The sequence below is a fragment of the Catharus ustulatus genome, chromosome Z (genome assembly GCF_009819885.2).
Source record: "Catharus ustulatus isolate bCatUst1 chromosome Z, bCatUst1.pri.v2, whole genome shotgun sequence".
NCBI lineage: Eukaryota > Metazoa > Chordata > Aves > Passeriformes > Turdidae > Catharus > Catharus ustulatus.
In genome coordinates, this window is record NC_046262.2 from 25,544,006 (window position 1) to 25,561,904 (window position 17,899).

Here is a 17,899-nt window from a genome sequence, read left to right on the forward strand (position 1 = left end):
CTGCATGAGTGGACTGAGTGTGTAACTCCCTGCTCCCAGTGCAGCAGGACAGACCCATCTGAGACAGATATTCTCAACACCCCTGATGGTTTTTAAAACCCAAAAGGCTGAGAGACTCACTGCCTGAGCAGGTAGGACTGTGCAGAGTAAGGACTATGCCTCGTGACAATTTCACATAAAGAACCCTAGACCCCCTCCCCAGTCCACTCACTAAGACAGAGTCATGTTCACATTCTCTGTATACCCTAATTACCCTTTAAATATGCCATGCCCAGCAGCTTCAGCAGGAGGGGGTCTGCAATGCACTTCTCAAAGGAAGTCTGCACTTGGCTCCTGACAGACTCCAGGAGTTCAGGGGAAGGCCAATGACTGCACACCCTTTCTGAAAGGTTCCTGAGCAGTGATGAAAACTGACTTTGGGCCTTAAAATGTGAAAACACTGATGTGCATGGTGGGAAGCGGTGTGTGATAACTTTGACTCTCCATTCCGAAGAGTGGGACAGCCTGCACAGCTCTCCAGCTTCCCAAGAGAAGCAACCCTAGGCCAGGATACCAACAGCCTGATGTTTCAGAGGGGAGGGGTGGCAGTTTATATTTCATGGTCCAGAACAGCTGGAGCAGGTACATGATTTCATGATTTGTGGAGCGGCTGGAAGAACCCTGGGCTCTTTCCTGCCAGGCACTGCAAGTGTCTTTCTTGTTCACTGAGACCTGAACCCCCGTAAGGAATGAAATGCAGCCATGAGCTAGGTGCCCCACACCTGCATGCCAGGATCAACTGGTCATGTTCAATCACTTGCAGAAAAAAAACATAGATCATGAGCTTAGATCATGAGCCTGCTCTGCTCTTGTAAAGGCACCCCTCCCGTTACATCAACACACAGAGTTTCAATTCCCCAAGCACAAATGAACCCTTGAACTTTACCACTGAAATACGTACAAGTACCCAAAATCACCTTCTTGGTCCAACAACCTTATAAGTATAAGATCAGCTGTGTGCACAAGCCGCATGTGTTGGTACACTTCTAACAGGGATGGAAAACAAGGTACAGTACTGTAACATACAAACATCACGTCTGTACCCAGTGCTTTACAGATGGTGGGGTATTTTAAAAAAATCTCTCTGAACAAAAGTGAATGACAGGCAAGTGCACAGCTACAGCATTTACAGATAAAATGAGTCCTCTTCTGAGATGGAGTAAACACATACTGTGCAACTTGCAACTCGTTTCATCTCTGCAAATTGCATGTGCATCCATACACACTGCAGAAACTCCTGTGTAGTTGGGAAATGTTGGATTTCCTCATGAAAACAAGGAAAAAGTTGAGGAAGTGCCTTGCACGTTAAAATGTGCTCGGTACACATTTTTCACTCTAAACTAGGTCAAAGTCTCAGTCTGTCTAAAAATTATTCTCTTGGCTTACTGAATTTAATAACACTGATGCATCTTACTTCTCTGATTTGTGATTTCCTCTTTCTGAAACACAAAAAACTCCCAATTCTGTGAAAGAAAACAGAAATCACATATTTTCTTGCCATTCTTTGTCTTCATTCTTTTGCTTTTATATGTAGTAAAAACTTTTCTTTCTTCATTAAAGCTTCTGATCATAATCCTTCCTTACATAAACTTACTGGTCAGTGTCTTTGAGCCTCCTTAAAACCACCCTTTCTCACACTGACAGCATTTATAATCCCTACCTCCCAAAGATTTTTCCACTAAGAAGGATAATGTCTAACTGTGCAAAGACAGTAACTGACCCTTTTCATTTTCTTTTGCAGCAAGCAAAAGATTTTTCTTTTCATACTGGTATGATTTTTCTCACAATTGAAAAATAAAAAACAAACCTGTTAGCTGTTGAGGCATAGTTGAGTTAGCAAAATCTCCCTAAATGAAAAGAACTGCAACCAGCAGAACTTTTGCAGCTGCTGCCTTGCCAAGCAGCTCCAGGGTGTCAGTTGTTCAGTGAGAGCTACACATACATCAAGAAGGGAAAAAAAGCCTTAAGAGAGTAAAGAAATAAAAAAAAAAAAATTAAAGAATAGTACATAACCTGGAGAAAATATACTTTCTTTTTACTTAAAGAATCCAAACTCTATTATCTAAAAAGGCATAAAAAACAGTGAGGTGGACTTTTGATAGAAAGAAAATCTACCTCACACAAGCCGTTTATAGAGCCACCTTCAGAGAAGTAGAAAGAGAAAAGGAGGCAGAGCTGTTAAGCAGGAGTCATTTAAGAGAAGATAGCTTTTTCTACCTGGTTTGGATGCCCTTCTTCGAATCCTCATTTTAGGTAAGGAAGGCCAAGAGTAATTAAAAGGTGAATCAGAGTCTGAGTCCATTTTTGTGCTAAATCAACAGAGAGCAGATTCCCAAAGTTGCACTTTGTTGTTCTCAATAGCAAGTCAAGCCAAAGAGTAATGTGGAATAAACGAATGGACAAAGAAGGATCAAATTGCCCACTAAACACAGGGGAGGGAGAAGCTGTAAATGTTTGCTCTCTTCAGGCGTCCAGGCATGTAGACAGATCAGGCTGCAAATATTAAAGCAGAAACAAGAAGGTTAAAGTATGAGAGCTTCGAGCTGAGCTGCTGCATCGTGGTCCAGAGCTATTTGAAAGGTCACTGTGTGCCAATGAATCATTAACTTACCTTTCCATTTTGATGCAAATGAAAACAATAGGAGCTGGGTAAGGAATGAGAAAATACTTCTCAAAAGCAAATAAACTATTGCAAAGCTTTGTTTCCATGTTAAAAGTGGGGGTTAGGAGGTCTCAAATTAAGGTCAGGCAAATTGCTGGAACTAAAGAAGCCAAAGATGAACACCAAGTTATGAGCACTAATCAATCTTCTGGGCTCTGTATCACTTCAGAGAAGTACCCCCCTCTCAGCATTTATAATTTTGGCAGACCTTACAATGCTGCAGCTGCAAAAAGCAGTGATAACCCACTCAAAATCTGTCACTCTCATCTTTCTAGATCAAATGAGCTTAAAGCTTAAGTGTCACGAAGAAGGATTACACTGTCATTAGAGGAGCATTTTTTTCCAATAATATTTAGTCTGCACAGTAATTTCTCCTTCACACAGTCACCAAGTTAGACAGTGAACCATCAGGATTTTTTAGAGCTGGCACCTTTACAGCTCTGGTCTAACCTCACTGCAATGCACAATACAGCTAGTGACTAATTTACAACAAATCTTCCATTCTTATACAGTCTCCCTGAACAACTCATAGGCAATTAGCATTCAGTAGGAACTCATTATCCCTTCCCCCAACATCTTTACGCTACACAAACTACATTTTTCTTCAAACAAACTTATATGTGGCTATACAAGAGCTAATACAAAAATAACATGTCCACTGTTTCTTAACCAACTCCAGCAAACATTTCTTTTAGTTACTCCACAATGTATGTGGTTTTGTGTTCCACATAAAGGAGGAGAGAGAATGTGGATCAGCTTAAATGTCAGGTTTTGGAAGATGATGACATTTGAGCTTGTTAACATTCCTTACTTCACTTCAATTATTTTTCAGGCTGCTAGGGTCTGCAGTGCTACTTCTGTATTATGTTTCAAGTGATTCTTTGATCCACATTTCAGTCTGAGATAACAATGTATTTGTTGAAGAAAATAATGCAATTCAAATGCAAATTTAATTCAAAAGCCATTAGAAAAATATCCGTCATATTTTCAGGGATAAAATAATTATACAAGCCCTTCATAAAGTGCACAAATTACATAAAACACAGTTGAAACACATCATTGTTCTGCTGTTCCCTTAACTGAAGTTTTGCCAGCTTTGTTAGGCCTGAAAAGAATAATTCACCCCAGACACTGGAAGCCTTCGACTTTCACTTTAAATATTAGACACTCAGAGAGACTTTGTTTGATTTATATGTATAATTAACTGCCCCAGGGAATTACAACAGACAATGGAAAATACAGGGAGGATATAAATCCATGCTTTAAGCATCCACTTCAAAATATCTGCACTCCCTGGAATGTCAGGTTCAAGTTGCACTGATAAACCCCCTGGGCATACAGGAACGCAGGCACTGAAGTACTCCTTCCCACCTGCACACCACCCAGGGCACTTTCCTGCCTCCCACCAGGGCCACGGTTTGAGAAAAGGACAGTGCATTTCAAGGAAAGCCTTCCCAACTGCTCCAACAGAGATTTCCCCTCTACACAGTGATTTTCCCTACACAACAGTGCTGTCTGGCTCATTGGATATACTTAATGCCAACCAGAATAAAAGTTTTCATTTCAGACATGCACAAATGGCAATGTTCCATCGACAAAGGGCAGTTTAAATTTAGAGAGCTGTTGTAAAATTTCTCACATTTCTTTATTCTCTTGTTCTATATTATGAGAAATGGTAAATTTTGCTTACTTCTATGGTATCTCCATTTGTGCATCTTTTCTGCAAATCTGGCTTTTTTCACTTATAGATTCAGCTGAAAGAACTCACTCTCATTGGTCTTCCTGGACTTCCGTTCAGTCCAGGGAGGGGTAACCAGAGCTGAACAAAACACTCACCATGAGGAAATGCAGCCAATGTATTTAATGGCATTAAAATATTTTACATGCCGAGACATTTACTTTCCTGAATGACCTCTGTACACTGCATAAATGTTTGCCCCGACTGCTCAGTTACTGCCTGTCTTCCCTGCCTTAAACAAGCCACGTTCATTTAACATTCTAACCCAAATAAGTGATTAAGACTGTCAAATAATTTTTCAACAGCAGCCCTATTACGTAATTCTCAGAGAATCCAACAAGTAAATTTCTGCAGTGGTAAAATCCTGATCATGCACTCCTGCTATTTATAATCTTTTTGTCTTGGGCTTTTCACCTGCATACTGAAACCCCACCTGAATAGGATCTTACATGGAAATTTGTTAATGGCAGTCTGAAAGTACAGATAAATTATCAACCTTAACCCCTACTTTTGAAAGGTTAATTGAATATCGCTCACATTACTTGCTCTGTTTGGGCCTTGTGAAAGGCTTCTTTTTTTTATTTGTAAAACTCCTTTATGCAACCATGAAAGATGTCATGCTGTTCTTTGCCACAAAGAAGGGCCCTACAGTCTCTGACTAAAAATATTTGTTTCTTGCACTTTGTAGGATGATCCAACACACTTTTCACCTACCACTCCTTCTTTCCAAAGTAGTGGTATTTCCAGGCAGCTATCGCAGAAATCTGGCTACTTGCGAGATAAAAAGTGCTTTTAGCTGGAAAATATTAACGTCACTTTCCACTGAAAAAATATTTTTCATTATATATACCAAGGTATAGATGTGAAGATAAAGAGCAGCTGTGGGGGTTTATCCGTATTATCTAAGGCTAACACTTTGATAAATAATGTAATGGCTTCAATTCTTTCAACCAATGCTTACCAAAACACATTCATAAAATCTAAATGTTTTTCAGAGATAGTACAGTGTATTGTCTATTGTCTGGCCATTCCTGTGGTTCATGGCAAGACGGAAGGAAGCGAAGGAATGTCACCACATCCGCAGACTCCATGCAACAGCACTGCTGCCTCCCCGCACACGCAATGAACAGCAGTGTGGTTCCGAGTGGGTGGGCTGCCTCTGCTCAAACTGCTAAGCCACAGCTGGCAGCTCTCTGTCTCAGGCAGAGCAGAAGGGGACAACTCTGAGCCACTGCCCCCTCCTCTGATGAAGAAGGGACATATATGGGATGGAAAATGTGGTTAGCAACTCCCCAGACAAGCTGGAGAGGGTCACTTTTGGACACAGGTAGGATGAGAGCTGCCAGAACAAAAGCTCTACCAAAAACATCCTGTTCACTTAGCTCTGGGAAGAGTCTGCCCTGATATCAGCAATGAAATTAATTTCCCCCAGCTTGATACTGTCCCAGGCCCAACAGAGTCTGCAATCCTTTCCCAAAGTGCATCAAAACATCTGACAAGATAAAATGGTGTAGGAAGGGTTAGGTGATCTTCACTACTGGTCTCTGTGATCCACAGGCACACGTGGCTTTCCTACCTTCTTCATTACATTGTTCTCACTAATTAGAGCATATCTTCCCACAGAGAGGATCAGACAATGTACCAAGACAAACTCTCTCCTTTACCCTACATTAGACTTAACAAGACACAGCAAATATGAATTAAGGGCAACTAAAAGGAAAACATTACCAACCAGATGCCAGGCACCAAGCACCCTCCAACTGTAACACTATTTGCCCACAACAATGATGCAATGCAGACTGTGGCTATCAACATCTTCATAGGTCATGAAGGATGGTTTGTCACAGACATCAGTTTTTTCATTTCTCTTCTCTACTAAAGACCGGGATCTTTCTTATGGAAGTTTATACAGAAATAGTTAGAAAAGCTGTGCCACATTGCTATTCTCTCCCTTTCCCAAATCTTTGATGAACTGTTCACTGCTAAAGAACAAAGAACCAAGTCCAGATCCTTGAGATCTTAGTTGATAACCTCCTCCACTTTTGTTTACAATCCTCCTTATTGCTAAGTTTCTGATGGGTGATTCAGGCTATTGGTTTAAGGATCTGGCCCATTATTTTCTTATTTTGCAAACAGAGGTCTCCCACAAGCAACACAGCAGTTTGGGATTTAAACTGTTCAGCAGTGGATTTCAAATGGTCCAAGGCAGGCAGTCACTGTCCATCATCACTACCCAATGTTGTGGCAGTAATTGGTAGATTCCATCTCCCTTTCCTGCACCCTGTGGCAGCCTACCCACACTGCATCACCCAGAGGGGATCAGAGCCGGGAAGGAAGAACAGTTTCTGGCACTGCATGCCTTCCTTGCAAACAGAATCACAGAACCCCAGGATGGGTCGGGTTGGGAGGGACCACAATGGTCACCCAGTCCAATCTCCCTGCTCAGGCAGAGTCAGCCCAGAGCACATGGCACAGGATTGTGCATATATGGTTCTTAAGTAACCCCAGTGAGGGAGACTCCACACTCTCTGGGCAATCTGTTCTGGTGCACAGTTATCCACACAGTAAAGAAGTTCTTCCTCAAGTTCAGGTGAAACTTCCTGTGCATCAGTTTCTGCCCCACTGCCTCTTGTCCTGCTGCCTGGCACCACCAGGTGGACCAGAAGGTGCCTGGTTGAGCCTCTTGAAACCTACCCTTTCATGACTTATACACATTAATGAGGTACATGCCTATTTTCCATGCTTTCAACCCTGATGAAACCACATGTTTCAACAGGGTGAAGATCATAACCATCCAGCATCACAGAGCCTTTTCCTCTACTACAAGTTCAAAGCAGCAGAATTTGCGCTCCCAGGGAAGTGCAGTCCTAAGTGAATTGGGTATCAAAGCTAGTCATATTCTGACATGAGATTAAATGGCTATTGCTCACAGGTCCCCCTGATGCTCTGTTCTTTACTCTTCCATTCTAACAGCTGATGACAAAATTCAGCCACATTAGGGACCTCTTTTACTATAACAAGTAGATCTTCTGTAGATGTTGTGTAGACAGATAACAGAAATAATAATGAAAAATATAAGATAACAATATAGTACTATAAATTTGGGCCAATTTTTCATTTACTTATTTGTGCCATTTTTGGACACTAGCCTGGAAAGGAACACAGAACAGCTGCTGCCTTCACAGACACTCTGCTGAGCACAGCAGAGCACCCTATCCATCTCCAAAAACATTGTTCTAAGACACAAGTTTACTGAAACACACTGCAATTGTGGCAGGCTTCAGGAAAAGCATAGGCAATTTGTGTGCACTGCTCTCTGGATTGCTTTAAGCTGGACTGCCAGTGCAGTTTTTATGCTTAACTGCATTTATTTCCAAATGGATCTATCTTTTTATCATTCCCAGACAAGGCATATGGAATCACTGTGTTGCAGCAAACCATCCAGACTAAGAGAAGACCATGCTATCTAAATTGCTTACATTCTATTTAAATGCTTATTATTACCCAGCAGATACATTTCTAATTGTAATGTTAATTACAAAATTAATTGCTAAGGCTATTTTTTAATGCTTTCTTTGAAAGCAGGGTGACAACTACACTTAGAATACCTATAACAAGAATAACACTGTTATAAATGATAAAAATATGATGTTTGTGGTATTCAGTGAATTATGCATTCTTCTACAAAGAAGTCTTAGCCATATGAACCTCTTTTGAAGAGCAACTGTTTGTAAGTGGTGGTACTTCAGGCTTGTTTCTTTGATAAACTGAAAAACAATGTACAGTAGTTTCACGAATACAAGCCACACGGAGTATAAGCCGCACTTCCGGTGCCTCGACAATGTTGCTGTCTTTGTCAATAGATAAGCCGCACCCCGAATATTAGCCGCACTTTCGTTCGTAGCGAGAATCCGTGCGCAGCTTTCACAAATTGGCCAATTAGTAACAGGATCGCGACATAGCGGGGTTTACTGGCTCAGGGCGGGGCCAGGAAGGCTCGGCCTGCTCATGGTTGCCGACGGGGCCGGACGGGTGGTGCTGCAGCCGCCGCCGGCTCGCTGGCCCCCCTCTCCCGTCAGCACTGCCTCGCTGCCGCGTTTGCTCGTCCTGCCGGCGGGCCAGCCACCACCGCCGCTGCCAGGCACGCCGGCTGCCCCACACCATGTTTGCTCGCCTGGCCGGCAGGGCTGCCGCCACTGCCAGGCTCTGCCGGCGGGGCGGCCGCCGCCAGGCTCGCCGGCCGCCCCCTCCCGTCTGCACCGCCGCCGCGTTTGCTCGCCCTGGCCGGCACTGCAGGCCCCCGCACCGCCGGGCACCCCCACGCTGCTGGCCCCGATTCTGCTGGGCTTCCCCCGCTGCCAGGCAGCCCCACCCACCGGGCTTCCTGCTTCTGCCATGCTCCCCTGCACTGCTAGCCCCAGTTCTCCCGGGCTCCCCCGCCCTGCTGGCCCGGGCTCTGCTGCCCCCCCTGCCCCCCCCTGCTGGCTCAGGCTCAGCCGCCCGCCCCCCGCACTGCTGGCCCCGCCTCTGCCAGGCTTTCCCACCTCTGCCGGGGCCGGCCGGGCTCCAGCTTGGCTTGGGGCTGCCGCGGGCTCTCACTTCCGTGTTGGCAGCTTTTAGAATATTGTTCATGTATTAGCCGCCCTCGAATATTAGCCGCACTTCCGGGTTTCCACCAAACTTTTGGTCAAATTGGTGCGGCTTGTATTCGTGGAATTACTGTAAACGAAACAGCTTTGCACAAACTGTACTAGTACTCCAAGATCCTTTGAAAACACCCACCAGACTGGGATATAGAAGGGCTCAATATTTTTACAAAACTTAGGCAAGAACATGATCTGTGCCTAAATACTGACTTACCACAGCTCCAAAGAGCCCATGGGTTCACACGCTGCATCCTCTGGGTTTTGTCTCAAACTCTTCATGCTGTTCAGTTCACCCACATGCTGTTAGGATTCACAGCATTTCTCCAAATCAAACCTTTCTGATGTCTGGCTCATGACTGATGGTAGGTGTTTACTTTTTTATCCTTTTTAAAAACATCAAGATCATTCTAGAGTAACAAGCAAGCTGGGTTCAGGATATGAAGATCATTAAATCTACTTTCTCATGGCAGCAGTCTGTATGCCCTGACTCTTGAAACAACCAGTAAGCAAAGCACATATAGAGATAATTTGCCTAAATTTTCTCCTTGTCCAGTATCTATTCAGATCAAAAGACTAGCTGGGAAATACAGAACAAATGTGGGTGGAAAGTTCATGGCTTTTTTGTCCAGTATCCTGATGAAAAGCTCCCTGATGAAAATAAGAGATTATTTGGAAAAGCCTGAGGACTAAGGAATTAGTCTTCCTTGTTTCAGCTCCATGGAGGCCTGTGAGAGCAGGAACAAGGAGTGTGTATATTACCACATGTGAAAGCAAACTGAAGTTTGACTTGGACCTCACTTCTACTGACATTGTGCCAACGACTTGGTTATTGAGTCTGCACTCACACTGGCAGACTGTGATGCCTAAAAGTCCACCAAAGACCCACCTCATTAAAAATCCAATTTTCTATGTTTCAGGGAAGACTTCAAGGGAAAGCTGTCTCCTGAGGAGGAAGAAAGCTGAGAAATGCTTTCTTGTGTACACTCTCAAGACTACAGTTGTTTTCCTCACAATGTATTTCTGGGTTATATTTCACATTTAAAGAGTAACTTGACATTAGATAAATTCCAGATTGCTCATTTATGTTAGCATGAAATGAAACTGGGCAGAAGACAGGCCAAAAAAAAGGTTATTTAAACATAAAATTTTTAAAAGTGTCTTTATGGAGGCTTATTTTGTTGTTAAATTGTTAAATTTGCTTGGGATTTTAGGCAGATGAAGAGAACAAGTTCTGGTATGCCAAAAACCATATGTTTGTAGTTTGATGATTTTTCTTTCTTTCTTTCTTTCTTTTGAGGTTAACTTGAATTATAATGCCTCAGAAAATCAAGAGTGGAGGAAACTCCAAGTAACAAGAACAAGCTTGTTTCAGTGTCTAATGCTGCTTCTTCCAGATTTCTCCCCAGATTTTTAATTAAACTCAATTCAGGCTCACATCCCAGAAAAATCTGACTTCCCATGTCTTCTGCAGCTCCTAACTATTCTGCAGTCTTCAATATTGCATTGTTTATAGACACTCCAAACAAATGTGAATACTTTCATGTACTGAAGTAAGTTACAGTCATGTTTCAATGCTGTTTAAAGGTTGTTGCTGGCTATACTGTGACAGACCAACCCCAAGGTATGTCTCTAGTGCAAGGAACTGTGCAAGGATTTTGCAAAGTGGAAGAAGATGACAAAGCTGCAGGCCAAAATGCCAGAATGCGATTGCCACCATCATTAGGTGCAGTGGTAACTGTGCAATTTTCTTCAGTTTTTGTTTCTCTCTGCAACTTTCAAATCATCTACCTTTTGACTAAAAATTAGGGGTTTAAATCTTCCTTTACCACAAACTGAACTTCTTTGGTACAGTCTGAGTATTTGCATCTGTCAAACTATCCAAGGACTGTAGTGCCTCCTTATCATCTTACTCTCTACAGTCTTCTTTCTTTCAGGAAAAGATGAGTTGCAGAGAAAAGATAAGTGACAAGTGTTAGAAATCCGTTCAGGAGGGACACTGAAGCAGAAGCCTGTAGGTCCTGCACTAGAAATGCTATGCTGGATCACTCTGCCCCTCTCAAAGCATACATAAAGCAAAGGTAGGATGGAAAGCTGCCAGAAAAAATATAAAAATGAAAAACAAAAAAGATCTGCACAACCTGAATCTGAGGATTCCTGTAACTGTCTCAAACAGACAACATTTTACACATAACTTTCACTCTTACCTATCAGCAACCATAAAATTATTTCCTGTACTTCCAGTGTAAAAAAGACACTCTTGACTCTAAATGCCTCCAAATGAAAACATTCTGCCCTAAAAAACCCAGAAGCAAACAAACAGCAAAAAAAAGGATCAGAAGATATGACCACAGTAAGTACAAAAAATCATTACTTTCACACGTAATAAAAACTGTACCAAGGTAGAACTTCAGACAGCAGGACCACGCTTATTTCTATCTTGAAAGAAAAAAAAAAAATCTACCAATTTTAAGTCTTACCGACCATGGTGAGGAAATTTAATCAAGGAAAAGAACAAAACAGCAACTCTGAAAACAGATTTTTCTGCAGATTTTAGTACAGGCCCACTGCTTTACAGAAAAGAAGATCATTATGCCAATTATGTTCTCTTCCTTAAACTGATCTGTGGTTAAATGGAGATTTCTGTGGAGTCATGACAATCAAAGGGCACAACACTACTAAAAATATTTTGTAGCTGCCTGGTCACAGATTGAACTGCCAAAAATTTGGCATCAGTAATTTTATCTCTGGCAAGACATGGCTTCCAGGAGTTCTTCATCACTGGCAGAGCAAACAGAATAGAAGAGACAGACACCACTAGGTTACTGGCAATATACGGAGGAGACAATGGAAATTACTTTGTAAAATTATTATCATCATCCTTCCCTGAAGTTAGGGGGAGGGAAAAAGCTTGGAAGAAAAACTGGGTGTTTGGGTCACTTTTCTTAATGGAAAGGAGAAACTTTTGCAGCTTTATAAATGGCCCTGTGAACATTATCTTTCCCAACCAGCTATGCAAAACAGGAAGGAATTATAAATATTTTAAAATCCATGCCCAGCTCACACTGCTACATGCCCAACAGTAACAGCATACAGCTGTCACCTCCTAGACCTTCTCCCAAAATGTACTGATTGTAGTTGCACTGATGGGGTTTCTGATTCTGAGGATGACAATGCCTGGCAATAACACAAATGCATAATATTGAAAGGAAAGAAAAAAAAACTTGTTTTTTTCCATTTACTTCTTTTATTTGTTCTTCCCAACCAGATAATTGGTTTTCTCTCAATATTTCCAGCACATTTACCTTCAATGAAAAAAAATTTAAAAGTGCATGAGGCATTTGGTTGGTTAGTTTTGGGTTTTGTTTAGCAGTTTTTTCTTTGTAAACATAAAACAGATCTCTAACAATTTCCAAAGGAGACAGAAAGAGGGGAAAGAGCACTGACAGGTGTAACTAGCAGTTGAGTGTCTCCCTACAGCCTCCTGTTAAGCATGGTCTAGCATTCTGTTGTGCCCTACTCCTATTTCTTCCGTTCTTAAATAGTGCAAATCCAAAACTCATCCTCTTCTTGGCTTCTTACTGGCCCATCACACTACCTGGACTGATACTCCTGGAGCTTTCCAATGATCCTGGAGGATGAGAAATGTCTTGCACAAAAAAAATTGAACTATAATTCTCAAAACCAAACTACAAGACTCACTACCAGACCTGGTGCCTAAGGCAGCCGAGTCCCAACCCAAAGATGAAGAAATCAGGGAGGAAAGAGTTGGTGCCCTTTTAGCACCCTACCAAACACTGGAAGCACTTCTGCAAATGCACTTCCCAAACGCTGTGGAGAAAGAGTCATAATTATCAATATGCTTGAAAGGGATGTCTGAGGAAGAGCATGAACAGGAGAGCCTTTCCGGTACCCACTGCTACTTCAAAGGTCCCTTCCAATCAAAACCATTCCATGACAACATAGTTTTTTGGTTGAGATTTCTAAACCAAGAACCACATAGAAAAAGAAGTGAGAAACAGAAGCGGGGGACTTTGTACCCCCATTCAAAGAGCACACACATTCTCACTCTTACAAGTCCTCTTTGATTTACACATCCGGCTACTAGTGAGATTCCCAAGTTTGCTTGCTTCTATTCATTCTTTTTCATTCAATCCCCCTTAGTTGTTTTCCTCTCCCCCACTGACAACTATTTGAATTTCTCCTCTTATCCCCCACTGTGTGCTTCTCCTGCCAAAACCACTGCCATTTAACAGCACTGCCAAGCAAACATTTTTTTAGAATAGTTTAAAACAATTCAGGGTAAGAAAAATATGATATTTAGCAATATGGTTAAATGAGTCAGGTTAGAACATATGCCGATTGTAACATTCAAATAAACCAGTAAACAAAGCTTTGGTTAACTTACAAATTTCTGGCTGTCACCAAACTCTATTTCCATACTTCTTCATCCCTCCCCGCTTCCACTTTTTATTGCACACCCAACAGTCTTCTCATTCCCTTGTCTGCAATTCAACCCCATTAGATCTCAAACGCGGCGCTCACTGGAAACCTTTCAGGCCCTGCTGAGTTCAATGGCAAAATCCCACTGGATGTCTATGTGATGAGTGTTTCAGCCAACTTGAGTGCACAACCCAGAGATGGGCAAGGACAGCCCACAGTGTGGCCAGCAGCAAGTCCATGCTCCAGTCCTTGCACAGGGCAACCAAACTGTCTGTCACAGAGACTTCTAGAAAAAGTAGAACTGATTTCACTGCAGCTTTTCCACAAACAAGTCAACTTCTTTAATGTGCTATAAAGTAAATAAGATACAGGGGGCAACAGAGGGTTGATTCTTTCTCATATGGGCATCACAACCAGGAATTTTTCTTAGTTTAATGTAAGATGATCCTGTTCTCAGCACACACTTCACAAACACACATGTATGAATGCATGTATGTATATCTACATATATATGTATATCTACACATTATAATTTTACTTTATATGCAAATAAGATGCCTAAGAAAAATAATTTTAATCAAATTTTAAGCACCTAAAACTTGTCAAAATCATATGCAAATTCACCACTCTATCCTCTTAGCTCCTCTAAAAATCCACACTACTAAAACTCCTAACAGGATGAACCATGGCCAAAGTCACTTGTTCCTCCAAGAGGACTCATGATCTGATGCAGCTGCCCAATCAAGCATCAGGGAATGAGCAGATCTGAGGCCACAGAACGTGGTTTCTGTTTCAGCTGTCTCAAGCAATGCTGTGCTAATGATTCCTTAGAAGGAAAAAGCATTTCAGAAGTAAGAAAAGAAATATCAGCTACCATTTCAGCGTGGAGAACTTCTACTTTATCAGCTCCTAAATTACTTTATGTTCTGTCCAGATGGTATAACTGGAAAAAAGACCAAAGCAAACATGGCTTTCATACTAACAAACCATAATCACTCCCCAGTGACTCCACACACTCCTACACTGAAACACAGTCCAATACTTTGGTCTTGCTTGACAAAAAAGATTTGAACACATGGGCACTAATTTCCCACATTACATTTTTGAGCAAGGCAAAGAGTGGTACAGTGTCCTATTCTCAAAAGCACTTAAATTAAAATGACTGTGAATACTAGGGTTTTTGCTACTAGTCCCAATTCCCTTATGGAGCTCTTGTATTCCCTGTATGGGACAGTGAGACAAACATCACTAAATTGTTGAAATACAGGTACTTGGCATAACAGTAACTAAAACAATAGATAACTAGATGCTGATTTAGTGAGAGGTAATAAAATAATCTGCCAGCTTCTTATCTTAGAACTATTTCTGAGTTTACATCAGCTCGTTTCCTTCTAACATATATCCCCACTATGCACGCACATCTCCTTTCTTTCTGTACAGACAAAGTGAATATTCACTTTGCAGCACAAAAATCTGCATACAGAATGCCTCCATTTGGGCTGCTCTTTCTGAGCTCAGCGCTGGATCAGAGGCCAGTGATGTCAGATTAGCAGTCTCTGCCTGGCACAGCAGCTCCCACTTGCAGAGCTTAGTTACTCATCATATTTTCCAGCTTGCTATGCTTGCCATGAACCCATGTTTACATATTGCTTTTGTAGCTTTCCACAAATCTTGAAATACCTTTCCACTGGAGTTTCAGTCTCTAAATGTCTGTGCTGTCTAGCACAGTTGGCTATATTCTTGTACCAGGCCCACAACTCACTGGGGCATTTAAACATTTCTACAGACTTCATTCCACCTTCAGTCACATATGTTGGCTCTATCAGATAACATTTTCAAGGCGGTTGTTTCTACAAAAGCTAGCACATTACTGAAAAGTCCTGGCATCACAATACTGTTGGGTACACCACCTGTGTCTGCTAGAGACAAAAGAGGTTCCCTCTCTGACATAGACACAACTGGCTGATCTTTCAGCAAGTTACTCTGCAACGTCAATTACCTTCACCTCTTTTAAAGAAACTGCTTTCTGTGTAACTGACATGACACTATCCATCAGTAGCTTTTGGGAAGCCAACATTTTTTATTCTTTCTTACCGATGTCCAACAAGACATAATCTTCATTTTCTTTAGAAGGAACCCCACAGTCTTGAAAAGGCTAGAAACAGAAAAATTGAGCTGTATCTCTGAAGACAAATAGTTGTATTTATGCTTAGTTGCAAACTATGCTATAGGTTTTCAGAATTCAGTTCAAACACTGTCAGGCAGCAGCCACTTTATTTTAGCCATTCCCATAAACGGAACTGATATGGCATGCTACTTCCATATGCAAATGAACCCTAAGGACTCAAATCATAACCATTACCAAAGCAGAGACCAAACCATATCTTACTTCCCATGTAAACTTCAATTTTCAGCCTGTTTTCCTCTTACAAAGTTTAATTGTGCTCTGACTAGCCAATGCATAGTGCTCTGGACAAAACAGCAATATTTGCTAAGATTAGAAATATTCCTAATGCCTGAGTTGTTCACACCTGTAGAAATGTTACAGCTCAGTTCATTCATTATAGATTCATTATAGCCTTTCTGCTACATCAAAACAAGAGACAATCAATATGGGAACAGAATCTTTTTCCCCCCAGCAGGACTCATGAGCTGCAACACTCTGCTTCAACACTCACTTGCAACATAAACTCCGAAGTGTGTGCATACTGCAAATTTAATTCTGAGATGTCACAGATTACAATACCAACATGTGACTTCCAAACAAATGGTCAATCTTCTGCATAGCAGGTAATAAAAATTTTTAAAACCCCAGCAACCAAAAACAAATAAAAACATTTTTAAGAGGTCACAACATTTATAAAAATTAACTAATGTGTCAGCTCAGCAATATTCCACTACATTCAAATCTTATTAAAAGAGCCCAAAACAAACAGTAGTCACTTGGTGTTGATGTCACTTTTACCAGATTTACGTGGTTTGACCAGATATTGTTTCTCTCAATTACCATTTTAGCTGCATACCCACTGAGATATTAATCAAGCTTCTGTTTTAAAAGGTGTTTAAGAAACACCAAGACAAAGATTTTCCAGTTTTGTAAACAAATACATATAAATAAAAAGCAGAATATAAGATTAGGGATCAAATACAACGGACAGAAACACAGTTGTAATGGCACTTCTCACATATTTTGGTCTCTACCAAAAGCTGTTTAGATACAGCTTCCAAGTAGGTGGCAATGGGAACTTGCAGTATATTTTGCATCATGCATTATTCCCATTAGTCCAGTTAAGGACTCACAGTTACCCACAAGGTCTCGCTCAGAGACTAACTCCTCAGATGTAACGAACCATGCTATCTCAATGATGAAACTTACGCTAGACATAAGTGCGGTGCTAACCCCAAACTGGCAGCTGCAAGCTCCCTAAAGGCACTTAGCTTCACCATAAATACAAGAGGTTTCTGGTCCAAAAGCAGAGCTTGCTTCTGCAACCTGGATCTCCAGCCCACAACTACATAACAGGTTCTTTCAAATAATAATCATAACAATCATAATAATCATAACAGGTTCTTTCAAATAATAATAATAATGCAGCATAGAAATATCAAGAAATGTTGCCTGGCAGGCTAGCATTTATTTCTTAGCTCTGGTAGTGCTCCGATAGGCATGAAGAGGTTGCTGCTTCTCAGCCTAAATAAAGCTTAGCTATTGGTAAAAGGAGAAATCTGTACCTTTATATCATCCTGGGACAACTCATCAGATGCCAATCTCGCAGGACCTGCAAGAGCAAAGATTGCTCCCTTTAATAACAAGGAAATTCAGTCTTGGTCTGCTTTGGTTTCTGCTGCTGGTCTCCCTCCTTTTTCAAATAGGAAAGGGGACACAAGAAGGAAGGCAGGCAGGCAGGCAAGCCAGAACAATGGACATGGGCAGCCCATGCATCTCCCTGCAGCAGCGATCCCGTGGGCAGCATGCAAGCTGGATGCACAACAAGTGCTATGTTATTGTCACAGCTATGTTCGCACTGATTAACCCTCACACGCTCAGAAAATCAACAGTTCCAGGACTGTGCCTCACACTAATGCCACAGAGTTCTTCTTCTGCAGGGATATCATGCATTTTCTGAAATTAGACTTTGCAATTTTAACCCAAAAAGTGAAAACAAATCTTCACTTCTGTAGCTCTTTTGTTTGTTTGTTTATGTTTTGGTTTGTATTTTGTTCCAAGGGATGTGGAGAAGGACAGAGCAATGCCAAAAAACACCAAAAAAAAACCCAAAAAACACCTCTCACACTTTTCAAGTTTTGCCCAAACACAGCCTGAAGGACTACTGTGAAACAGCAAAGAGTAATTTAGATACAGGAATGTAAATG

The 17,899-nt window shown here is 41.5% G+C and overlaps 1 protein-coding gene across 9 annotated transcripts in view; it reads right to left on the reverse strand.

Moving 5' to 3' along the window:
* The window catches only part of ARHGEF28 (Rho guanine nucleotide exchange factor 28), a 129,754-nt gene that overhangs the window by 71,132 nt on the left and 40,723 nt on the right, over positions 1 to 17,899 (reverse strand). For 8 of the 9 annotated variants that reach the window (XM_033085282.2, XM_033085284.2, XM_033085283.2 and 5 more), the window contains 2 exons: positions 17,258 to 17,304; positions 15,620 to 15,680 (listed from right to left, as the gene is read on the reverse strand). In XM_033085282.2, the coding sequence (XP_032941173.1) occupies positions 15,620 to 15,680; positions 17,258 to 17,304 (108 nt within the window). Of the gene's footprint in view, positions 1 to 2,256; positions 2,509 to 15,619; positions 15,681 to 17,257; positions 17,305 to 17,899 lie in introns of those variants that run through there. The other variant, XM_033085288.2, reaches the window with a different exon arrangement.